The sequence below is a fragment of the Megalopta genalis genome, chromosome 10, assembly GCF_051020955.1.
Source record: "Megalopta genalis isolate 19385.01 chromosome 10, iyMegGena1_principal, whole genome shotgun sequence".
Classification (NCBI taxonomy): Eukaryota; Metazoa; Arthropoda; class Insecta; order Hymenoptera; family Halictidae; genus Megalopta; species Megalopta genalis.
In genome coordinates, this window is record NC_135022.1 from 11,475,190 (window position 1) to 11,501,545 (window position 26,356).

At 31.5% G+C, this 26,356-nt stretch overlaps 4 protein-coding genes and 2 long non-coding RNA genes across 7 annotated transcripts; 4 read left to right on the forward strand and 2 right to left on the reverse strand.

The window, feature by feature from the left end:
* Nucleotides 1-713: 713 nt before the first annotated feature.
* Nucleotides 714-5,417, forward strand: LOC117219949 (uncharacterized). The gene is made up of 3 exons (XM_033469530.2): nt 714-1,091; nt 3,538-3,777; nt 4,645-5,417. Exons 1-3 carry the CDS (start codon nt 1,028-1,030, stop codon nt 5,220-5,222), a joined length of 882 nt encoding a protein of 293 aa, XP_033325421.2. The 5' UTR covers nt 714-1,027; the 3' UTR covers nt 5,223-5,417.
* Nucleotides 5,418-5,946: 529 nt separating this feature from the next.
* On the forward strand, nt 5,947-10,011 carry LOC117219950 (uncharacterized). Its single transcript, XM_033469531.2, has 4 exons — nt 5,947-6,086; nt 6,834-7,056; nt 8,459-8,787; nt 9,486-10,011. Exons 1-4 carry the CDS (start codon nt 6,026-6,028, stop codon nt 9,659-9,661), a joined length of 789 nt encoding a protein of 262 aa, XP_033325422.2. The 5' UTR covers nt 5,947-6,025; the 3' UTR covers nt 9,662-10,011.
* Nucleotides 9,964-15,104, reverse strand: LOC117219951 (glyceraldehyde-3-phosphate dehydrogenase). The gene is made up of 7 exons (XM_033469532.2): nt 14,302-15,104; nt 14,108-14,231; nt 13,460-13,575; nt 12,879-13,142; nt 12,087-12,247; nt 11,142-11,336; nt 9,964-10,188 (listed from the first exon to the last, which is right to left on the reverse strand). The coding sequence occupies exons 1-7, from the start codon at nt 14,377-14,379 to the stop codon at nt 10,065-10,067; spliced, it is 1,062 nt and encodes a 353-aa protein (XP_033325423.1). The 5' UTR covers nt 14,380-15,104; the 3' UTR covers nt 9,964-10,064.
* Nucleotides 10,207-13,033, forward strand: LOC143260165 (uncharacterized). Its single transcript, XR_013034279.1, has 3 exons — nt 10,207-10,529; nt 12,161-12,328; nt 12,896-13,033. It is a non-coding gene; the product is annotated as an uncharacterized LOC143260165 (long non-coding RNA).
* A 153-nt stretch (nt 15,105-15,257) lies between the features above and the next one.
* On the forward strand, nt 15,258-17,973 carry LOC117220111 (uncharacterized). Its single transcript, XR_004490185.2, has 3 exons — nt 15,258-15,383; nt 16,063-16,239; nt 16,335-17,973. It is a non-coding gene; the product is annotated as an uncharacterized LOC117220111 (long non-coding RNA).
* On the reverse strand, nt 17,593-25,358 carry LOC117220110 (Type III alcohol dehydrogenase). 2 transcript variants are annotated; one of them, XM_033469792.2, is made up of 8 exons: nt 25,149-25,358; nt 23,907-24,015; nt 22,453-22,716; nt 22,096-22,328; nt 20,401-20,634; nt 19,601-19,763; nt 18,546-18,827; nt 17,593-17,741 (listed from the first exon to the last, which is right to left on the reverse strand). In XM_033469792.2, exons 1-8 carry the CDS (start codon nt 25,199-25,201, stop codon nt 17,658-17,660), a joined length of 1,422 nt encoding a protein of 473 aa, XP_033325683.2. In that variant the 5' UTR covers nt 25,202-25,358; the 3' UTR covers nt 17,593-17,657. The 2 variants fall into 2 exon arrangements, with proteins under 2 accessions (XP_033325683.2, XP_033325684.2); XM_033469793.2 differs by lacking the exon at nt 25,149-25,358 and having other exon boundaries at nt 22,453-22,726.
* Between the last annotated feature and the right edge of the window lie 998 nt (nt 25,359-26,356).

Sequence of the window (26,356 nt, forward strand, 5' to 3'; positions counted from 1 at the left end):
GCGAAATTGTATCATGATTGAAACTAGTTTAACAAAACGTATTGATTCGTGAGCACTAGTCTAAAAAATTTTCATTCATTTATCAGATTCGTGCAAAAATAATGACCGATTTTGAACGTCAGCTTCGAAAACTTGCACACACACACACACACACACAACTCCGTTTTAAAATCTCATATTAAAAGAATTATTCGTAGAACTCGGAGCGAAAAAATTCATTTAATATGCATTTTCGTAAAACTCTGGCATTTTTTACAGAGTATAAAATGACACTCAAAGTTCGTAATTAATTTTAGCCAAAATGTTCACCTAATTTCATAAAAATTCACAAACGAATTCAGTATGTATACATATATTAATATCATTTGTTATTATTTAAATTTATTATATATATTTTATTTCACTATCTAAATTTAAAATTGTGAAAACATAAAGGCTGAGTATCTATAAAAATACCAAAAACTTTAACAGAAAAGTATGGATTGAAATAAATTGATTACATTACCACATACCTATAATGCTGTGTAAATAAAACAATTACGCGTGTAAACTCAAAATAAGCACAATGTGGATCCTCTTGTATATTTTACACAACTATGTTTTTAGGATAAGAACTTCTTCGGAGGAAGGTCGGTAAGGAACACTCTGTTTGGTTAATAGAACTTTGAATAGAAATTTTGGGTTTCCGGTCAGAAGAGACCGTCGTGCGTTCCTATCGGTTCGGGAAAGTGGTGTTGGGTTTCTAATGCAACTGCTTATCGTGTAATCTGTGAAATCTTACGAAACCATAGCTGTACAAGGGAGGAAGGATAATATGCAGCTGAAAGTGCTGTACAGTTTTCCAGAGATAAGATTCTTTTGGAAACCGTCGTTAACTCGGTTCCCGATAGCCTGCATGTTAATATCGCCATGTTGCTCCAGGGTTTCCAGGCATGTACATATATAAATCGAACGTTGAAAGGTAGACAGTTTAGTGAGGTTTTTGTTTACGAGCGACGACCTATACGTTCAACTAACGAAGACGATCATGTCGAGAACAAGAATCTTAATGCTCATGGTCCTTCTTCTATCGCAGCGTGACAACGTTAGAGGTACTTTCTACAAATCATCTACTGGAAAACGGGAAATTATCATTCTTTTCACATATTCGAAACGTTTTTATAATGAGACTACGGATCATTATGTAAATTCCCACTTTCCTCGATTTTATGAAAACCAGACGAAGGAAAAATCTTAATTTGCTGCCTAAACGATTCTTTATATTAAAATTGTCCATGTCCGTGTTCCTGTATTGTATAATTTGGCAAATGTCGTAAGTGCATACAAATGCATAATCACATACGATTAATGATTTGAAGAATATTTACATTAAAATAAATCATTTGATATAAATGTGAATATTCGAATATGGCAGGTTAGCAGTTATTTATATATATATATATATATATATATTATTTATATATATATATATAAATAACTAAATTAAATTATATATAAATAACTTAACTAAATTATTTATATATATATATATATATATATATATATATATATATATATATATATAAATAACTGCTAACCTGCCATATTCGAATATTCACATTTATATCAAATGATTTATTTTAATGTAAATATTCTTCAAATCATTAATCGTATGTGATTATGCATTTGTATGCACTTACGACATTTGCCAAATTATACAATACAGGAACACGGACATGGACAATTTTAATATAACAAATCGTTTAGGCAGCAAATTAAGATTTTTCCTTCGTCTGGTTTTCATAGAATCGAGGAAAGTGGGAATTTACATAATGATCCGTGGTCTCATTATAAAAACGTTTCGAATATGTGAGAAGAATGATAATTTCCCGTTTTCCAGTATATATATATATATATATATAAGTGATAGTTTCGATTATTATTCGAATCTGTAATATTTGTAGCACTGCAATGTTCTAATACTATGTGCATCGAAATTATGTAACAATGAATAATATTCTTCTGAAGAACGAACAATGTGAATCATTCACATAATTGTCTAAAACCGAGAAATCTGTTTGCATCATTTAATAATCTAACATACTGTCGATTGTATTATGATTGATCGGATATTCCTATGATTGAATGCTATGTTTTTTTGCGTTCGCCCGACAGTTCACGGATACTTTAATGACGCACAGATTTTTCAGATAACGTTACACTGTAATACCCTCCCCGAAGGCGTTGAGGTATGCATTAAGTGATACGACAAATAATTTGCACCAAGATTACGCATGGAAACATCATTCTCGTTAATTTATGGTATATACATTGTTAAGGATACAATATATTTTTGACATTATGTCGATACATTTTAAATGCTAAAAATATATATTTCATTCTCACCAATGTATGTTTTGAAACATAATCAGAATAATATTTTATATTATTATAAATTATTATTATATATATAGAATTATTATTACTAATTATTATAATAATTCTATATATATATAATAATTAATTTATAATATATATATATATATATTATTATTATTATTATTATTATTATTATTATATATATAGAACAACATTCTCATCAAATTGTCATAATCATTCAAACATACACATATCCATTTTACGATTATTTAATATACGTTTGAAATATTAGGTAGCGTGTTTACGAAACTTGAAAATCTTGAAATTCCACAGTTGTTGTACAAATCGAATTCAATTAAATAAATTCGAATTCAATAAATCGCGGCATTAGTAAAAAAGGATGACCTTGTCTGACTATTATCTAAATTATAATACATGTTTCATGCCTCTTCGATTTCGTAGTCGGTTTCGAAGAACTGAAATTATACCTTCGTCGTCATTTGAATTCGGACAAAAGTCTCGGTGATTAGTCGAAAGAACGTTCAATCCGGCGACGTTGGAGTTTCCTGAATAAAAAAAACAGAAAGACAAGATAAAAAAAGTTTTAAGGTAATTCACATCCGTGAATGACTCAACATTATTTGTAGACAACAAATTGTAAATGCTACAACGCTATTCGAAAGTCTGAGATCATCTACTGCCACTAGCAAAATGTTTCGTTCGCCTTTTTATTTCGTGATTACGATATAAGACAGAAATGGTTGGTATGGTTTATTTTATGAACGAGCCATTGTTGCTTAACATTATGATTAATTCTTTTGTATGCTTCCAAATGTGAAATTATTTTGAGATCACCGTAGTGCTCACAATTTACAGATTAATAATGGTGCAATATTTTTTATCGCTTTCTTATTAATAATATAATATATTATATTAGTAATATATAATATATAATATTAGTAACAATAGTAAATAATGATATATAATATTAGCAATATATATTAATATATTATAATATTAGTAATATAAACGAATCTCTCTGCAATTTGAAAATATTATAACAATATATTATTAATACATTATAGGATAGAATAGTTTATTTTTAAACAATTCTTTTAAGCATGCAGTAAAGTTTAAAGTCTTCAAAGACAAAACACCAAAAAAGTATTTCTATTTTAGGTAAATCACTGGATAATTTCTTAGTTAACAACGAATCAAATGAATACGTAAAAACTCTTCAATCAAACGTACATCGGAATCCACGTTCACATCATTCTTGGATGCTACCGGTTTCGACATTTTCGGTCAATAATTTGTTCAAAGACAATAGCGGAGATGTGACAGCGTTGAAGAAGGGAATGGAAACAATACAGAAAAACCAGGAAGAAATGCTGAAACTGCTAAGACAGCTCGCTGAAGGTAACTGTAGTAACAATTGTATGTGTATAAAACTTTGAATATGTATAATGTACTTTGACATTCTGATAGCGTACTCTGACTAAATCGTTGTTTTACAAATGAGACAGTAAAATCTATTTTTCTAGTTACAAATAAGTGTTAAAGATTGATGAATATTATATAATAATTATTATTATATATTATATTATATATAATATTATTATAATATATTATTATATTATATTATATTATATTATATTATATTATATTATATTATATTATATTATATTATATTATATTATATTATATTATATTATATTATATTATATTATATTATATTATATTATATTATATTATATTATATTATATTATATTATATTATATTATATTATATTATATTATATTATATTATATTATATTATATTATATTATATTATATTATATTATATTATATTATATTATATTATATTATATTATATTATATTATATTATATTATATTATATTATATTATATTATATTATATTATATTATATTATATTATATTATATTATATTATATTATATTATATTATATTATATTACATTATATTATATTATATAATATAATATATAAAATATAATAATAAACATGATCATTCACAAGTATATAAAAAATATACCAAATATTTCTATTAGGAATTCTGAATAACTTGTACGTCATTAAGAAAGAGAGGACATTATCTCTTAAATAAAATCTAATAATAATATAAAAAGCTATATCAATTATTAATCTAACGTTGTCAATCAAAAATACAAACTAGAGTGAATAAATTCATATTTATATGAATGAAAATTTCTTTATCATGAGATCTTTACAAATATATTGAAATTAATTAATTTTCTAAACAGGGCCTAAAGCAGCGCTTTGCGAATCCCCATCCGTTCCAACATCGAACAATGATGATTCTAATATAGAGCCTGAAGATTTCGTGTACGACAAATCGAAGCAATCAGTCGTCGATATTTTAGACAATAAAAAGAAAATCGCAAATGGAAACTCGAATACTCCATCGGACTCTCAAAATAAAGTCATACACGATGATCTCGCTTCCGATGAAAATGCAACAAAATTAATGCAAATGGACAATGAGACATTCGTCGATCCGTCAAAAACCGATAATTCTTCTGCTAAATTGGACGTCAATGAAAATATATCCGACGAGTACAGTGACAAAAATACTACAGAAGTGGAGTTCATATCTCATTTGAAAGAAAAGGTATTCGAACGGATAAGAAAATTAATGAGATCAGAAAATGATTTGAAAAATAGGGAAGAGAGTTCAAAATCTAGCAACTCCGAGGACATTGTCGCTGAAGAAATCGGCGAGCGGAATGTTCAGCCGGCGAACGAAGGAAGCAGCAATTACATGGGAAAGAATTTCAAGGGAATGCCATTGACATATGACGGCGACGGAAATGATGCTTAAGAGTTGTGACACCGAACGCAACACGAAAGTCATAAATGGATCGTGAATTTTATGCAGTTGCGACAAAACTGAGAGAAGACGAAATAGAAAACAGTAAAAACATCGGAGTTACACATCAGTTTGGACAACTAACATTTTTCATTTTAATATCACTTCAACGTTTTGTAAATGACACAATAAACTTTTGCACAATGACCCGTAGTTTTTTGACAGAAAGAACTCAACAAACATTTCCCCTAAACTAAAGATAACGCAAGTAATTAAAGTTAACACAAGTAATTTAGTAGTCGATTTTATAAACAATGGAGTTTATTTATACAAATCGTTCGGATGTTAAAGAAATGAGGAAATGTCGAATGAGCAATGTTATTTGACACTAACACAGCAAAGATATAAATAGATTGTAAAAATAGGGCTGCATATGGAAAAATTAGGTTCTTAGCTTTTCCAGAATATTGTTATTTTTCTTTATAATTTAAAATAGTAATCAGCGATTTTCTCCTCCAATTGAAAAGGAAACTGTGAACTTCGATGCGATTTGTTGCATTGAAATCAATATTGCGAGGTTTACGTCAATGTCAGCGTGGATCCTCGTTCGTGAAATGCAACCTACTGAATTGCTTCTCCCCGAAAGTCACATTTCTTTTCGTACGAACGAGTCATCGAAGGATTGTGTCTCTATACACAACGAGAAGTATTACGTAAATGGACGCCCATCGAATATCAATAAGGAGTTCAAGGTCGTTCATACTTCTTGAAAAAGGGCGGAGAATAGTCGTGCTGAAGTCAGAACACTGTTAGTCATGGCCAGGAGCAGTTTCTTCATCGTGTCACTCTGTGTCGTGTGTTTAGTTGCGTGGGCAGGTAAAAATAACACTTGCTATTAATCTGGAAATGCGTGTCGCATAACTATGTATGCGTGTCGCACTCTATTTAAAACAACAAATGCTATAAACGTATAAAGTGATGTGGTGTGTTGAGTTCGTTTTAGAACTAATTAAAAATTAGGTTCTTAAAATATCTCAATTACTTTATTACATTTCTTCTTAACATCTAAATCTGTAATAGATTTCTATTAATTAAATTCGATCGATTCTGTCACTGTATTAATAATGTCCTATCATCGTTTTAATGATCAGACAGCGAATATTTATGCTGTAACACTAAAATCAATGATACAATACATTGAGTTTTTATACTATTTTGAGTATATTCAAATGCTTTGTGAAGAATTAAAGTGAGTTTATACGATAGCTAAAGCTTGCTTCATGTACAGAAAGCACATTTTTATTCGATGCGAAGCTTCATGAAGAAGCTAAATGCACTTTATTGACAGAATTTTATAAATACGTTTATAAATACGCAGACCATTGGACGTTGGACAATCTTTTCGAAGACTTTCATATCACACGCATAATCTGCAATCTACTTAGCGATAATAGTACATCTACAGTATTCGGTGCCATTTAATGTTAACTAATTTGTTGAGAATGGTATGTTCTCTCAAATCGACTATGATCTTTGGAGAAAGGAAGAACGAAGATGAAGCCATGGAAATGAGAAAATACCGTGTCCCCTATATGTCAGTTAAAAACGTTTCTCGTTTCCCAGATGATCGCGTTCCTCTCACAGAAGACGAACGACGGTGGAATACACCGCCGGAGCTCATACCGGAGGAAGTCATCAAGGGGTCTAACGCGAAGAACGGACGATCGTTGTCCATTCCGATTACGGCGAATATTAACTTGAACACCGGGAACAATGCCCATTCTTTAGGCTTTCAAGTAGGCCCCGAAGGTCTCAGCTACTCCGAGAGTAACAGCTTCAACAATCCGTACGTCTCTGCACCGAGCAAAAAAAAAGAGAAATCGTGACATGTATCGGTAATTGTCAAAGTGCTCCGAGTAAATACTCCAAGAGACACTTGAATTTGAGGCGTATGCAACAGTGATTTACATTACAATAACATGGAATCATTTCTTCAGAGTAAGAATAATCTCGCTAAAACCAAGTTGGTGATCCTGATGTTGAAATATTTGTAGTCGAATTCGGAGCACTCTCACAATCTCCGATATATTTAGTAAAGTAAGAAAAAGAAAGGCTAAACAATGTAACTTGACATAGCGTTCAGGGACATTGGATTTCAGTAATTTATCATCCTTTGATCGAGTTTGATTTGACATAACTTGTGAAGAAAAGTTGAACTGATTTCTAGCTATTTGTAGTTCCATTTCAACGGCCTATGAATTATTTTCTAGAATAGTGTATAATAATGGCAACAATAGTTGCGCTCATTTGTGGTGTAATTAGAGTTTTCACAAATTTGGTAAGAGTTGCAAACTTTCAATTAACACCTTTATCTACCAGAAGTTTGTCAATAGGCTGCTTAATAGCCGAGTTGTACCTTAAAGAAGCACATTTTTAAATAATTACTTGTAAATTATCTTTTAAATAATAATTCTAAAGGAAGTTTTTTTATTATAATTATAATATAATAATTAATATAATATTATAATTATATTATATATAATATATATATAATTATATATTATAATTATAATATAATATATATATATAATTATATATTATAATTATAATATAATAATTAATATAATATTATAATTATATTATAATTATTATTTCATTGTTCTTTATACTTCATTATATAATAAGGTGTGTTTTAAGAATGAAATAACTTGAGAGATATACTTGCTATTGTTTAGGTCGTTTTGCAAAATAGATTTAAGTTGGAATTGGCTTCGGGCTTCATTATACCGATGCAATTAATTTGTTGGACCACGACTGAAATTGTCGTCGCTTTTGAACAATTTTGAAGAAAATCTCATCTGTTGATCTCCTACTTTAAAAGGACTATTAAAAAGCTACTGGATAGATAAAGTGTTAAGATTATGCAACTTTTCGTTGTTACAACGTACAGGAAAATAAAATTGCGAATATACAATATGATTCGAGATGAATTAGATTTGTAAAATAACGAATTTGGTTTGCAAAATGATGATTGTTTTACGAGCATAACGCTAGTTTTTTACAGTTGACCTATCGAATCGAAATGGCCAGTTTCACAGCTTCGAAATCGTAAATTCTCTTTTCTAGGAAACAATTGAATAATTTCTTAATCCGAGCTAACGATATAATAAAAATTGTAGTAAAAGTCTAAGTAAGTTCAGTCACGTCATCGTAATAAACTAACATGCGTCAATTAAATTGGTCTGCAGCCTGATTTCGCAGAGTCAGGCAGTGTCATTGGCTGCTGGATCATCAGGCATCACCGGTTCGACAGTCCATGCTGTCGGTCAACACCAACCGGATTATAATAATCATGGCCACGCTAACAGACCATCTTTTGGCGTCAGTGCGGCTGCTTCTTCGTCGGCCTCGGTTCAAAATGGACAAGTATCTACAGCTGCAGCTTCCTCTGTTAGCTCCTCGCATTCCACTGCACCTTCGAACGCAGGAAACACTGGACGCGGAATGAAAATTCGATTTCCGGGACAAAATAATAGATATCCGATATGGACTAATATTCGACCAAACAATAACAATGGTAAGACACATTAGAAAAATTTAATACTAGAAGCCGTCGAAATGACTGATTTTTCATTTTCTTTTTATTTACGATTACTGAAATTATAAAATTGTTTTCATAAGACAGATTTTGATGAACTTCTCCGGATTTTTTTCATGCATTTATGGTAAACGTGTAGAATAGCTAAAATATTCAATTGTGAAGACATAAGAAGAATTATTTTTTTATATATTAATAATATATTAATAATAATAATATACTTACGTATTACGAGCATAATATACTTATATATTAATAATAATAATATACTTACCCTATTTTCAACTTATTAAATATAATTCTCTAAGGACTATAATTAGACTGCGGATATGATGTATTTATGGCAGAAATGAATGTATAAAATATTAAATTGTGAAAACATAAGAAGAATTTAATAATATTCTTACTCTATTTTCAATTTATCACAATTATTAAAAGAAACAATTTACTTTTATCTAATTTCTGTTTCTTACAATTCTTGGACAATTATTATTTCGCATAAAGATCCGCAGTTTAATTATAATTTTATTCAATTATACGAATTCAATCATTGCTATAAAATAATAAACGTGTGCAGCGTTAATTACAGCTGATTTGGGAAATGCTCATCTCAATATTAATAAATAGAGTCGTTGACTAACGAAACTAATAACAATATAACAATAAAAACGTTGCAGGTCACAGACCTTCGAGTCAACCAAAATTGGAAATTGACGTAAGACCGAGCACAGTGCATCGAGAGAAAAATGGTGGGCCTGTAATACTGGAAATTACATCGCACCCAACGCAACAGCAAAACAGGAGACCGACGGTTCATGTACGCAAATGGTATCCTAGTGATAATGCGCAATGAAATCAGCAACAAATTTAAAGAAAATTTAGGAATGATAATTCTTCAGAATGTGTTCACTTAAATTAATAGTAAACAGTTTCACTTGTGATTCTAATAGTTTTCGTATATTCAATTCGTCTACTTTGCTGACGTGTTATTTATTCGAAATATCTTAACATCGGTTTATTATTCTCGACGCAAGTCTAATTACGTAAACTTGAAAAATCATGTCACACTGAAAATCGCGTGAGACTAAAAGCAGGATTTTTGAATGAAATGAAGTAGCAGCTAACGCAACAACGATCGATGAATATTCGAACCATTAAAATTGATTTCTAATATAAATAGTGATAAATAAAATACATTTTTTTTCTAATTATTGTGACGTTTTATTCGAACACACTGAAATGACATTGCACGATCTCTATGCATCATCGTTTACCGAACCTTCGTCTGGTCTCATTGCAGTCTCTTCCCCAGAATCAACTTTATGCATGTACTCCACCAGATCTACCACACGATTCGCGTAACCGTACTCGTTGTCGTACCTACAAACATTTACGAATATTAGTTGACGTCGATGAAATTAACGGTTCCCATAAAATTGAAACACATTAATTTTATTCACTTCGTTATTTGAAACGATAATAACATTAAGAGGAACTAAATTGTTTACTCATAAACGTATGCACGTTACGCGGTACAGTAATTTCTCCCGGAAATGCCAAATCTCGGATTGCTATGAATTTCCCTGCGTAATTCCTACGCCTATGTAATCTATTGCTACGTCGATGCTAAGGGTCGACGGAGTTGGTCAAACATGTGATGCGGCACGCGATGCGAATTCCCGGAAGACAATACAAAATGGTCTGTGTTGGGTGTGAGTCAGGTAAGAAAAACCGCGGAGCTACAAGGTACGAAATAGGTACAGTAATTTCTCCCTAATTTGCGCTGAGATTGCGCACAAAAATGGACAATTTGGGAGGAGAAGATACGATTATTCGAGGCTTGAGTCTCGTTTTTGTAGTTGTTGACAATCGGTGACTATGAAAACAAGCCGCAAAGCTCGAATAATCGTATCTCCTCTTCCCAAATCGTCCATTTTTGTGCGCAATCTCAGCGCAAATTAGGGAGAAATTACTGTACTAGGTACGTGACCGTCGAATCGTGGCACGTGGCCTCCGAATTGCCTTCGAATCGTGTCATGTGGCCTCCGAATTGCGTTCGAATCGTGGCAAAAAATTAGTTAATTTAAAATTAATTATTGACAAAAGAGTTAAATCATCGTTTTCATTCTAGCATTATTACGTGTTCGTATTAATGTACACCGGTATGGTGGCCGCTGTCTTTTTTCTTTGCCGACTGCCCCGAGTTTCTATAAAAACGAGCCGCCAGGCTCGAAAAATCGCGACTTAGTATTCTCAGATCTGTCGGTTCCAATTCCGACCTTTGAACATTTTTAGGAGAAATTACTGTGTATTACGAAATGTTGTCAAATTACCATGCGACAACTTTGATGAATGTACTTGTTTGCGGAATGCCAGCTTTCGCGTCAAATATACACGAATAACTCGTGTTCATGAAATCAGATGACACGCAGTCGTCGTCTGTGTAGCCGATGATGTTCGCGTGAGAAACTTCCGACGCCATTTTCATTGCGTCCTTCACTTCTTCGTATGTCGTGGGCTTGTTCACCCTAAATCGTATAACGAAAATGTAGATTATTGTACTGTGGCTTTATTGCAGGGTGATCCAGTGAGAACCAATTTGAATGAGTAGAATTGCTCAAATCTTATATATAATATTTTTGTTGTATATATTTCTGTTAACAGAAGGGTAACCGAAATACTTCTGTTAATAAAGTTCTTTTCTATAGCACCAAAAATAAGAGAGATATTCAAGTATTAACCCTTTGCACTCGAAGCCTTTTAACAGTCAATCTAAAATAATTCTTCCGACTTACAGTATTTCCATTTTATACGACAAAGTGCATTTTATGCATACGAAATTGCGTCTCGCGATCCATGCAACAGTTATACTTTTTAATCATATTTAAAATCTAAGCTTCGATAATATAAAAATGATCTTAGAACGTGACATAACAATATTACCGGTGCCTCGGAGTCACCACTCGAGTGCAAAGGGTTAATTCTTATTATATAGGTGGCTCTAAGCAGAAACGCCGCATGTTATGATTTGAAAAAATTTAAGTTTGTACATTAATTGCTGTAAAATATAGAAGTTTACGTATTTATCAGATAAAAATCATGAGAATGTCTTGGATACGCTCAAAAAAAGTAATGCAATTCGAAACATTACTGAGACGAAGAAGTAGCGGTCAGAGTTTTAAGCGACAATATTACGAAATCGAAAACATATGACGTTTTTCCATGCAATTGTAGATATTTAGATGTTCCATTTATTTATTATGTGACCCAGTATGCACCTGAACGTCATATCGCACAAAGAGACATTTGGGACCGGTACTCTGAAAGCTATTGCAGAAATTTTGCCTTTCAGGTCAGGAATAATTTTGTCCAACGATTTGGCTGCTCCAGAAGATGTTGGAATTATATTTTGTACACCGCTTCTGCCATCTCTCCATAACTATGACACAAATGTATGGTTACATTATATTAGGATCTTACACTTTCTGCACTATTATATAAGCATGAAAGATAGCGTATGGTAAGATACAGAAAGTAGAAATCTATTTCTTTTATTAATAATTTCAATATATTGAAAATCATGTATTCATAAAACCTCTCTATTTTTCTATTATTTTACACTTCATTTCATTTTTATCATAAATGCATAAAATCTTTATGTAAAATCAAAATAGTCTAAGTTAATTGCAAGATGAATATGTAAAGTGAAATATTGTAATAAGTTGAACAGTAATTAAAAAATAATAACAATATATTAAATTCTTCAAATGTCTTTGCAGTTTTATATTTCACTTATCAACTTAAATTTGGAGTAATGGTATATATGTAATGTGACGTGTATATTGACAATATTATATTTAATTAGTATATTTTTATATCGTGTTTATTTTAAATATTATATTTAATTGCTTGAGTAAATTCAAAAATAACGTAACAATGTTCACAAATTCTTCTAATGCATTTATAATTTTGCATTCGATCTACTCATTTTTGTCATAAAATCTGCCGTCTAATTATAGCAGTTTTGAAATAATAATAATAATTATGGTAACGATATTAACGATATTTACTTTTCCTCTCTCTATAGGTCCATCCAAAATTCTTTGGGACGGTGTCAAAGCATGCACGCTGCTGATCATCACCTCGATAACATCGAAATTTTCGTGCATAACTTGGATAAGCGGTGCTGCACAATTGGTTGTGCAGGAAGCAGTTGATACGATTTTACTTTTTGTTGGGTCGTAACAACTTTGATTCACGCCAAAAATAATCATTGGCGCGTCAACGGATGGTGCCGTGATAATAACCCTTTTAGCGCCGCCGTCCATGTGTAACTAAAACAGTCATGAATAATTATGTTGACACACAGTCGACACGATATTGAAATATAAATATTGCATATATAAATGCAAAATATATAAATATTAATATAATATAAATAATATATAAATTGCAAAAATATATATATATATATATAAATATTGAAAATTTATTACTTAAGATTATATGTTATTGTTTATATTATTGTCGTCATGTCGTAATAAATAAATACAAAGAAAAATGTAATATATTATTATTTATTTATTTCAAGATTTAAAACAGATAACAATAGAACAAGATAATCGACAATAATAAGATTATAATTCCTTACCCCTGCTTTGTCCAAGGTATTAAATACACCAGTAGCTTCAATTACATAAACAACGCCAGCATCTTTCCATTTTATTTTGCTTGGATTTTTTTCTTGCGATGTGCAGATTTTCTTATCTTTGATCAAAATACAACAAAATCAATTGTTCATTTTTTCACTGTTATATAACATCTATCTAACAATACGAAGCAAATTAATAGTAAATAATTAAATTTAAATAGTAAAATAATTGTAATCCATTACTAAATATAATACAATTGATATTATCTATAATTATATTACCTATGTTTAATATAATCTATATATGATCTCTTTTAATTAGAACAAAATAAATTGTGTTTATATAATTTTGTAATAATAAAATATATAAAAGTAATAATAAAACATAGTAATAATAAATATAGTAATACGATAAATAAATAGTTTGTACTATTATATTATTTTTGTGTCTAATATAAAATGTAGTTTAGTATGAAATGTAAACATTTAAATAAAAAATAAAAAACTATACTTATATCTTTAAATGTGAGGCCATAAATATTTTGTGTTACCGTATTATCTCTCTCTGTGCCTAATATAAAATTTAGTATCCGAATTAGAGTTAGGTATAAGACAATGTACAACAAATTGTTTAGGACACATATATACCTGCAATAACAATATTCCCGTCCTCGCACTCCAGCCTTAACGGATAGGTGCCATGAGTTGAATCGTATTTGAATAAATATAACATATAATCGGTTGTAATATAAGGATCGTTGATTAGTTTAACCTATTAAAATGTATCGTTTGAATTCACACCGTAGAGAAAATTTGTCAATTTTAAATAGTTCATATATTACTTCAATACTCTTTTCTATGCAAGCACGAAGACACATCCTTCCTATTCTACCAAATCCATTGATGCCTACAGTGGCCATAACTTAATTGTGAAATTATTAATTAAATATTATTACACTCGTTGAGAAACTATCAAACTACATACGAAACATGTATCTCGTTTACTTCAGTTGCTACAAACATCTGGTAGTCAATAACACGAACTCGTGTGCGTTTGTTATAAAGTGTACACGATGTTGTATAATGCATTTTCATAAATATAATATCTTATCAATTAATATTATACGTACAAGATAATTATTTTTTACAAAATTTTTGAAAACCACGTTAATAATGTTCAGTGTAAAACAATATAATAAAATTTTGCTAGTATTACTTAGTCTGTTTTCTCAAAGAACACTGTAGCTGTATTACTATTTGTATTAATTTTTCATGAACTAAATTTAATTTATTTTAAATCTTGAAGATTACTAATACAGTAATTTCAACATAGGTTATTTGCAATCCCAAAAATTGATGCAATATTTTTAAACTTCGAAACACCTTGGAATTGAATGTATAATCAGATCGCAGATGTTTACACGGATATATTATGATCTAAAATGCAGAATCTTAAATCAAATTAAAATTAATTCCTCTTATTAACCGTTTTAGAAATATACAGATCGAATAAATAAATCTCGCAGTGAATCCTATAAATTTATAAAATCTAAGATCCAATGCTAATGTAAAAGTCAGTTTAACTATCCAATATATCGAACATTATCCGCGCAGAATAAATGGTTCGCGCGTGTTTCGGAATACATGCGTAGTTAGCATTCATTGTGTTACATATTTACCTCGTACTGAATGAGAGTCGTAAATTCCGTGTATTTTTTCTGTGTAAATAGAAGTGCTTACACACAATCATTGTAGAATATGATAATGAGAACCGGAGATCAATAGGCTAGAGGATGGAATTCGACTAAAGCCATTATTCGATCGCCAGTCTCGTATTTGCAGTAAAGGAAGTCGGTTCGACATGAGAGAAATGCTCGGGTAAACGTTCGTTGAAAGATTAACATTTCTCTGAGGAAGTTAAATGGTGAGTAATTCGGCATTTTTAACCAAGCTTTAATGTTACGCAAATAACATACATTTCATTTAATGTCTGCTAAATTTAAATAGATTTAATCCAATATCTAATTTCGTATAAGTTCAATTTCAATTTTAATTTCCTATTTAATTTCATGCGAGTTCAATTCAAGGGTTCTCATTTCATATTTAATTTCATATAAGTTCAATTCAAGTTTTCATTTCATATTTAATATCATATAAGTTCAATTCAAGTTTTCATTTCATATTTAATATCATATAAGTTCAATTCAAGTTTTCATTTCATATTTAATTTCATATAAGTTCAATTCAAGTTTTCATTTCATATTTAATATCATATAAGTTCAATTCAAGTTTTCATTTCATATTTAACTTCGTATAAGTTCAATTCAAGTTTTCATTTCATATTTAATTTCATATAAGTTCAATTCAAGTTTTCATTTCATATTTAATATCATCTAACTTCAATTCAAGTTTTCATCTCATATTTAATATCATACAAGTTCAATTCAAGTTTTCATTTCATATTTAACCTCGTATAAGTTCAATTCAAGTTTTCATTCCATATTCAATTCCATATAAATTCAATTCAATTCAATTTATTTCAATTCAATTCAAGCCCATTTGATTCGATTCGTTTACATTCATTTTCACAACTGTTTCAAAAGAATTAGATGAACCGAGAAAGAACGTACACCTACAACGATAACTGTAACGCGTGTACTATCAACTTTTCAAAAGGAATGTCAGAGTTCTTATAACATTTGGATGCATTTGCTTCAACAAACTCGTTGTTTAAACATGGAACGACGACTACACGAGGCAAAAGTGAAGAAAAAATGCAAGTACGTATAAAACTAAAAATAAAACTGCGCTCAATTTGCAAGTGCAATATAATAATGTGGAAACCATTAATTATATAAATTACCGTGAATTTCAGAATATAAAATATCCGATCCGGGACTGGATTGTTTTAAACGATTAAGCATCGATCAAGATGGACGAACGATTGGAAATTATTTTAAAAGAAAATCATTTGCGGGCACGGAAACTTCGAGGAGCAATTATTCACGTTGTTGCGTTCTGGAAATGAGATTGGAATTTCGCGGAACAAGAGGTAAGGAGGAAACGAAACTATGTGTGTCACCTAATGCCATCTAAATTAACGTTGCTTCGAGAAATCTTCGTAATTGTATCATATATTGGTATGGACACAGCTTTCTCTTGCATCAATCGAAATGAATTAATATGTGCGACCTCGGTACACAGATCCGCTTCGTTCGAAATTCAAGCATCGCTTCCCATAAAAATAGACCGTGACGAGACGACTATTAATTTTCCTTCAACGATCCGTCGAACACAAACGACATTCGCGCGTTTCAATGAAGAGGCATTTGTTAAGTCGTCGCATTCATATATTTGCATTCCCGAATGTTCAAGAGGAAAAGATATAGTAGAGTATGGAAAGTACGTACGAAATATTTCTCGAAGTAACAGAAAGAGTAACTTCGCGTTTCCGATATCGCGACATCGAAACGAAGGGCAACGATTTGTAATCTCGATCGATTCTACGATGTCTATATATTATTCCGATGGTGCGTGTTTGTCGTATGTGTGTGTGTGGCGTCTCCGAAGAACGGTTTTGCAATGGAAAGTGTCTATGAAGATCAAAGAAAACGATTGCATAAAAAATTCGCGTAATACATAATCTTTGACTGCTTCAGATATGAATTGAGATCTGTGGCTAACGTGAGCTCTTCCGAACGCGGCAGAGCTCGATTTTAAACAGCCAATTTTGTTAATTAATATATACGATGTTTTGGCGTAGGTGTTTGAAGTATGTACCGTAACAACGGCATAACGTAACGTTATCGTAATGTCGAAAATTTCGTCGTCGTGCAATCGAAGTCATCGATCATCAGGGTTCCTTTACGCTTCGGCGAACGCTGCTTTATCAAGGATCATTGATGAGACGGTGACTTCGCTATTTAATTCGTGCGCTGCGCGTTCGTAATCGCACGAAATATTTTTAAATTTCTTTGCCAGCGGTTGATTAAATTATTTATTTATTTATTAGCGTTTTCATCGCGTTCGAAGCGGTAGTTTCGTGATGTTGATTTTTTACCGACACGAAACAGAGAACAAGTGTACGTAAATGTTCGTTTGAGAGTGTGTTCAAGGATAAATACAACACGGGGTACAGAGGTATAAAATAACTCTTTATTTGTTGCTGGCTTTTAATCGGTTTCCGGAGGATGCGTTCTTAATAAATCGTGAACGAATTTTCGAACAACCGCGCGATATCTTCTTCGGATTGTTCTCTCGGCGCTAGTTTTGTTATACGATGCTGCAATCAAAAGAAAATGTATTAAGCGTCGCGAATAAGCATATAATGTGAATGTGTGTATACCTATAATTTGCGCAAATACGAATAATGAAATATGTTCATAAAGGTACGTACCATTAACGCCACAATTATGAATTCGTCATATGTAAAAGTGTGTAATCTGTTAGCGATATGTCGAATTTATTTAATTGTAATAAATCGTGTATAGTGATCAATAAATCACTATTCTAAACTCGGTTCTTTATTCATTTTCCACGTCGCGAGATATAATCCGTTCGTGTTAATTCTCATATATATATATACTCTTCAGAAATAGTTACATAACAAATTCTTGATTGATATTAACCTATTTTCATTTCAGAATTTTCAAATTGTGAACAAATTGTGTGCTAACTGACCTTCATTCATAGTCTCGTACTTCGAACGAATATATTAAATAAGAACATAATCGCAAAGAAATAAAAAATGTCGCAGAATTTAAATGAAAAATGAATTATTCTGTGTCCCGAGAAATATAACTTGTCGGTATAAACCCTTTGCGATTAAAGCGTATTATATTTTAGCCTTTAATTTAATATTTGCAATATTTTGTTGTGTTGTACATTCGCAACAGTGAAAAATCAAATAATTCCTCTTAAGATCAATGTAAACGTGGCTACTGTGTATATGTATATTAGTTGACGACGGTAAGCTTATGGTGTTACGTTACTTATTTCTTACATTGGAAAATATAATTAAAAGGTTCTTAATTCGTAAGGGTTAATTCAACGAGACAATGAAAAATCGCGGAATACAGAAACTCACCTGTGGCAATGTGCCCTGAACCAGTGTTGGAATGTCGTCTTTCTTAAATCCTAATTTTGTCAGACCATTTTCGATTTTCATTTCGTTCATGTACTGTTTCACTGTGTCAGCCAATATTTTGCCAGCGTCTTCCTTCTTTGCTCGGTTGACGTCAGCGCCAAGCAGCTCGGCAGCCTCCAAATGCCGTTCCGGGCATGCACTTCCGGTGAAGGAGAACACAGCAGGCGCTGATATAACGACCGAGAGACCGTGTGGCAATATGGGATGATCTTTGGTGTAGCCCTGAAATAGTTTCATAATGTAACATTGCACCTTCACTGTGAAATTTACTAAAATTTTATATTGCTCAATAAACGTTTGTTGCAAGAAAAGATATCGTTACAAATCACATCTAGAAAATTTATTTTTCCATTAAAAATGGATCTTTTTTATTGTTATAATATTCATAAAAAAAAATTTCTACAATTTTATATTATTTAATAAATGTTTGTTGCAAGTAAGAATATCATCGTAAATTACGTCTATAAAATTTATTTCTCTATTAAAAGTAAAAACGATATAAACAGTAAAACCCTGAAGGGATTTCAGAATATTGTTGAACTTTTCTCCACTTGTTTTAATTAATTATAAAATAACTTAATGTTTAATGGATTTCTGCCTTTTGCAATTACCTCAAAAAATCTTGACTTTGGATAAAAATCTAGTGTATGAACGAAGGTCGTCTCAATACAATGATTTATCAATTTTGTTTAAATGTTATTAACCCAGCCACGTAACGAATTATATATCAAATTATCTACTAAGATAATGTACGAATATTTTGCATAATAAAACATGATTTTTAATATTTTCGTTGCTGAAAATTAATAATTGCAATCTTCGCTGACTTCGCTTCTAAAATTTGCATATAAATGTTTAATAAAGTAGTTTGATTTCGCTCGTATAAATTTCTGCGTTGTTCACTTAAAGATAGCGTAGCTGGTATTTTACAGATCCGATTGAAAATTCAAAGACGCTATTGCTACCGAAAGTACGAGAACTTTTGAAGCAGTTACCTCTGGTTGAAAACTTCGCACGTTTCCGCTAATAGGGTAAGAGAGCCCGTGGCACAGGTGCACACCAGCATTACCAAACCCAACACCCGCCATAGTACTTGCAAGATGCATGTTACTTCTTGCTTCGAGATCGTCCTGGTTGTAAACTGCTCTTGAGAAATATCTGGGAATAAGAAAAAAACAGTAATCAATATCATACCGATCAAATATTAGCATTAAATTTTTCATTCAGAGAATTTGTCTACTACTGATCGTACAATCTACGACAGTAAAAATAGATTATCTTTCAAAAAGTAGAAAAAACAAACATTTATATTATTACAATAATAATTTACTTAATTAATTAAAAGGCCCTTCGTAAGAGTGTATTAAACAAATGCAACGTAAAATAATTATTAAATAATTTCTGGTACGTATTAATCGTAAATTTTTCTATTATTCAGATAGTTAGCAAACATTTTATTCTGTTTATTATTGTATTTGATGTTTTCTTATTACAACTATCATCTAGATTAATACGTTTTACTTGAGATATTTTATTTCACTATTATCGAAATTCTCCATTTATTTTATCTTTATCGAAGATCCCTTTGTACGAAATTATTGAACAAATTCAATATAAAACTATTATTAAATAATTTCTAGCATATATATCGATAACTTTTATAAATTGTTCTAGCGTTTAGAGACTTGAGAGATATAAAGAAAGTTTAAGATGAACGAAAGCAAACATTTTGTTCTTTTGCATTGTCTTGTCCCCATGTTTCTCTAATTTTTGCTTCCAGTTGAATTCTGCTTACTTGCGCATTGTTTGAAGGGCAAATTTCGACCATACATCGCTGACAGGATTGCTGCCCTGATAAGCTGGCCTGAGAATTGGATTTGTAGGACAGGGTGTCCTCTCCGAGTACGGTATCGCAGTGAAAGATTCAAGGGCGTGACAGAGAACATCGAAACCGGAATACGCGCAGACCCTTTCTGGCATTGTCAAGGTGTGCTCCGGATCAATTAAGCCTAGAGTGGGTTTCAAAGCTCTGCACTCGAAAAGAAAAATGTACGTTAAGAAATTTGTACGCTCAACATGCTTTGCAAAACGTTTTGTACAGACAAGTGGAAACAGATAATTTTCTCGTGTATTAGATTCGTCCCGTTCTTCAACGGAATTCTTATTCTTCTTCCATCTGATTTCCTTTCAAATGATTTTTCTGCCTTTCTAAACTCGAAATATAGTAAATTCTCTCCAATTGTCCCTCAGTTTGTATGCAAAAATGGACAATTTGAGAAGAGAAGATACGATTGTTCGAGCCTCGCGGCTCGTTTACGTAGCCGCCGATTGTCAAGAACTATAAAAACGAACCACGAGGCTCGAATAATCGTATCTCCTCTTCCTAAATTGTCCATTTTTGTTTACAAACTGAGGGACAATTGGAGAGAATTTATTGTACCCTGATCTACAAAAAATTCCTTTCGGCTTAGCGTGACAATATCTGTATTAATTCAACGAACGGCGTGCACTGAATTAAAAGCTCCGTCTTAATTGAATTTTTATTTCAATGTTATAATATTCATTAATTTATTTACTTGTTACTCAAACAGTAAAAGATACTCAAACAAAGTTCAGAATTCTTTCATGTTATTTGCAACGTATTCAAATTATAAAGACAAAAAGCTTTCCGTGCAGTTTTTGTTCCTTGCAATCGACGTATAGCGTTTTTATTTTGTATGAAATTTGTTTACGACGCTATTTATAAATACAACTATTTGTTTTCAATGACATTTTTTGCAGTAATTTGTATTACAGCAGTTCATACTATAATGACAATTGAACAACGCACGACTTCTTTAATTAATTATATAGCAATTCTAGTCCAATCTTATTTTCAAAATATTTTGTGATCTAAAATTGTGGTCTAAAATTTTCAATAAAAATCGTTTTAATATTGGTATTATTATGTTTATAACATGTGCTAATCATAAATTCCATTGTCTTTAAAGAATTGTTATTGCATACTACTGAAAACGTGTACAGACACGTGCACAAATATACAAGATAGTCCACCTAGATATTTCCTTCAGGTATAATAACAGAAAGATATTTTTTATAAGTTAAAGTTACTGATATTTTATATAGGTTGATCGTATTAGAACACAGTAATCAATTTTTAAATAAATAAATAGCTACACTGAAATCTTATTGTCATTACATACTTTTCAACTTATCTGTAACATGAGCTATAGAATTCAGTTTATCGTAACACTGATAATTTAATTATCCATCGTAAGCGTATATAGACTAGCTACACTGAAATCTTATTGTTATTACATACTTTTCAACTTATCTGTAACATGAGCTATAGAATTCAGTTTATCGTGGCTCCGATAATTTAATTATCCATCGTAAGCGTATACTTTCAACAAATTGCAAGTTAATTGTTACGATCGCTCATTCATCGTAAGCAGTAATTCAGTTTGTAATTTGTCAAACAACGTTTTACCTATTGGCGATACCGGTTTTGGCTTTCAAAGGTCGATAATCAAAGATGGAGACACCTGTGGTTTCCGATCCAGTACCGGAAGTCGTCGGTACAGCGACCAATGGTTTCAATGGCACCACGACCGGTTTTGCTTTGCCGATAGGCGCGTTCACGTAATCCAGAAACTCGGCCTGTGGATCGCAGCTGTAAAGATTTGCCGCCTTGCAGGTGTCCATCACCGAGCCACCGCCGACCTACTCGAAAATTAATTTCACATGAAATTCGTATAACAACCGTGCGCTTTAAAATTGTTCTCTTCAAACTGTCAGAGCATACTTCGGTACATCGAGTTATTATCGAGAATCGAGAGCATCTTACCGCTATAAAAGCATCAAAATTCCCAAGCTTCGCATAATCGATGGCGTCTTGGAGACTCTGCTCTGTGGGCTCAACGCGTACCCTGTCGAAAACCTCAAATTGGATCCCAGCTTTCGCGAGACTGTCCATGGCAGTTTTAACGGGCAACAAGTTCACCAGGTTGGGATCCGTCATCAAGCATGCCTTTTTCGTGCCCATGTTCTGCATGTCCATACCCAACTCTCTGGTGACGCCGACGCCATATCGTATCGTCGAGCATGCCATCTGTAATTACCTTTAATATGTATTTTATAATTGCTGCTGCCCTTTCGAAATAATATTAACTCTAATTATATTAATATAATGATGATATGATAATATACTATATTATAATAATATAATATAATATATATATATATATATATATATATATATATATATATATAATTATTATATATAATTATAATTATAGATTATTATAGATTATATATTATATTATATAATATATTAATATATTATAATATTATAGATTATATATTATATAATATAATATGATAATATATTAATATAATTATATTATTATACTATATTTCTTGAGATTTAATATTTAATTATAATTGCATAGCTAAATTTAAACAAATTGTGACGATTGGAAATTATAGCGAAAGAAAGCTAAAATAAGTGAAAGTCAATATAGAAGTCCAAATATATATAGATGTAGTTTATAATAATATCTTTATTTGCAACAACCGTTCATTAAAAAATATAAAATTCTAGACAATTTTGCAAATAATTATCTAGACTTTTATATTATTCAACGAACAGTTGTTGCAAGTAAAAATATTAGAAATTACATCTATAAATGTTATTTTTTCTTCAATGGTAAAATTTCAATAACGATTGGAAATTAAAGCAAAAGGAAACTAAAAGAAGCGAAAGTCAACAATTTGAGAAAAGAATAATATTGAAAGAATTTAACGCCAAAATTATAATCACATAACATTCCTGATTATTAAATTGATGAATTACAAAGTTGAAATTATCTTTGTCATTTGCAACGAACAGAACCCAAAAAATCTTTCGCGTACAAATATTTTCGATGAGTTGAAAATAATGTACAACCTTAACAATTAATGTATAAGGCTCAAATACTTAAAATTTGTTTCTACTATTTTAAATTGTGTTTAAAAATTCTCGTTTGTTTAAAAATTCTCGTTTCGATCGTAAGTCCGCAGTCTACTTATCAGTGACGTGTTCCAAAAACCTAATATTCACTAATTACTTGTGGACAGATACGCAAGTTAGATTGCGAGAGAGCTAAAGAATTTGAAAACATCTTTATCTGAGTTTATTGATTATGTTTGCATTTTGTAATCGCATGGGTCGGCGATACGAATGGATAATAACGGTCTCGTTAGAAGAGATCGTTATTTCACATTTACAATATATGTTTTGCGAATTTCATTAACGCATACCTCAAATGCATATTCCTTCTGTGGTGCAGAATGTGCAGCCGTGCTGCGAGCTTTTGCTAGATCGTGCCGGGTCATGCCCTCTACCTGTGCATGAGCTGGACACCTACATCTGTGAAAAAATTTTTTTTTTGAATAAAACATGATAAAGCATAGCCAACGGCAAGCATTGCACTGCATTATCAGTGATTAACCAACATTACAGAAGGGAATTTATTAATATTACAAAGCTGTAAAAACAAGATACATAGTATGTTTTTATAAAAAAACTGAAAAGCTTGAAGTAAAAGAATAATTAAAAGATATTTGTATTACTTTGAAATACCCCGAATGTATTAAAAAGTTTAAAAATGTTCATATACATGTACGATTACCATTCTCGATACTCGTTTCAAGTTTTCTTTATTGAAACACGTAATCTGTGTCATATTTAACTCTCGCATGACGATGGCCGGGTCTCCTGTGACCTTTATGTATTACATGCGAGGATATGCGTGATATAAATTACTTATTATAAATAGAACGAATAAATTGTTCTCCATTCCCTTCCATTTCTCATAATGGCAATATTAACAATAATCAAAAAAATAAATAAATCAATGAAAGTGTCATGCGAGACCAGGCCACCGGTCACTATGGACCGTCATGCAAGGGTTAATAACAATTGAACCATTTATTTGTCCAGAAATGATTGTACTGTTATTACTGTTATATCGGTTATAAATATTTATGTAAAGAAAGTGCAATTTGATTTTGATCGTTAAATACGTAAATATGTGAAACAATTTCTAGATACAGGGAAAAATATTTTGGATAAGAAAAAACAACTTACATCCTGTGATAATGACTAGATATTATAAAAAGGAGCCAATCGGAAAAGAAAAATATCACATTCTAAATAAAATATTACATAGATTACATATTTAACTTCTTTAGTTAGTATACATGGACACTGTTATATAGTAAATAGAACGAAGTCTACGAAGTTTTCTTGACGCGTTGTCAATATATGGCTGCGAAACAAAAACATTTCTTTCGAAACCACTTAAAATTCTTCGAACTGGTTTTAGATCTGTGTCCTCGATCGATTCGATATTTATCCAAACACTGGAGACACGGGGTGTCAACTTAATTGCAGTATCGGCGACATAGATTCGCGGAAGTGCTCATTTTGGCGAGTATCTTTGACTTGCGCGAACGTCACGGCTTTGCAAATATGTTATTAAATAACCAATATTTACTTACGATTGGGAGGAGATGACCTGCAACAGTTCCACCACGCGTCTTCGGGGATACATTGTTTGATACTAGGAAATGCAAGGAATCAAACAGGTCGGTCAATTTTGGAGAAAAATCGGCGGCCAGAATGTACGTGATAACACGTCGTTGATATCTGGTGCTCCCTTCTACACTGACTAGTCGTACACTCTTTTAAGTCTTGTTATACACGCATGTTGATGAGATGCGATATCCCGCATGTGTGGCGCAAACAGTGCCGTATCAAGCGTATCGAGTTGTATAATAATATGGACACAGAGAGTTTCGCAACGAAACTAAGCCAAAGCACAGAACTTTGTCTGCGACTGCATCGCAATAATATAAAATTATTAGACTGCGTATTTACGAGTTTTAAATTTATTGAATATTTCACACTGTACTTTGTTCCAGTACGCAGCAGTGAAATATCGTGCTTAAGATGAGTATAATGTTAAAGTAAAGAAATTAAATACGATATTTAAAATAAATGTGATATCAAAGTTAATTAATTAAGTATAACATTAAGTGCCCCACTGGTATTTACCCAGGGCTCGCGGGCCGTAAGAACTTCCAGAACATGGTTCCCTCTTGTTTAACCACTGCCCAACGCAAAGGAAGGAGGGAAAGAGTTGAAGTGGGACGTGTCGCGTCGCGTTGCTCTCGGTGACTCCTACTCCTTTTCTCCTGCGGTTAAAAGGGTGGGGGGAGTTCAGAAAGCTCTTACGATCCGCGAGACCTGTTGGTACCATTTCCTACAAAACTGATTGCTACGAATTGTCATCAGACAGCGAATTTTATGCGTTTATGAGAAAACTGAACAAGTGAAATACAAGACTATAAAGGCATTAGCATAAACGAAGAATATTCTTACATTATTTTCAACTGGTTACAATTATTAAAAGAGGAAAGACATTTTTAGCTGACTCATTTTGCACAAAAATCCGCGATCCAATTGTTATACAACTCTAATCTAATAGCATTATGTATAATCTATAAATTGTATATATTTTTAAAATTTGTTACGTCAACATTGTTTAAGGCATATATTAATTGTTACGATACTGTGGGCAATTAGGGTCGTTCTGTAAACAACTGTAATTAAGATAATCCATTGTTTATACTTCGCACAGAGAGACTGTAGAAAACGTGATACATTATTATTATTATTATGTATTACGTGAAATATGTATGTATAA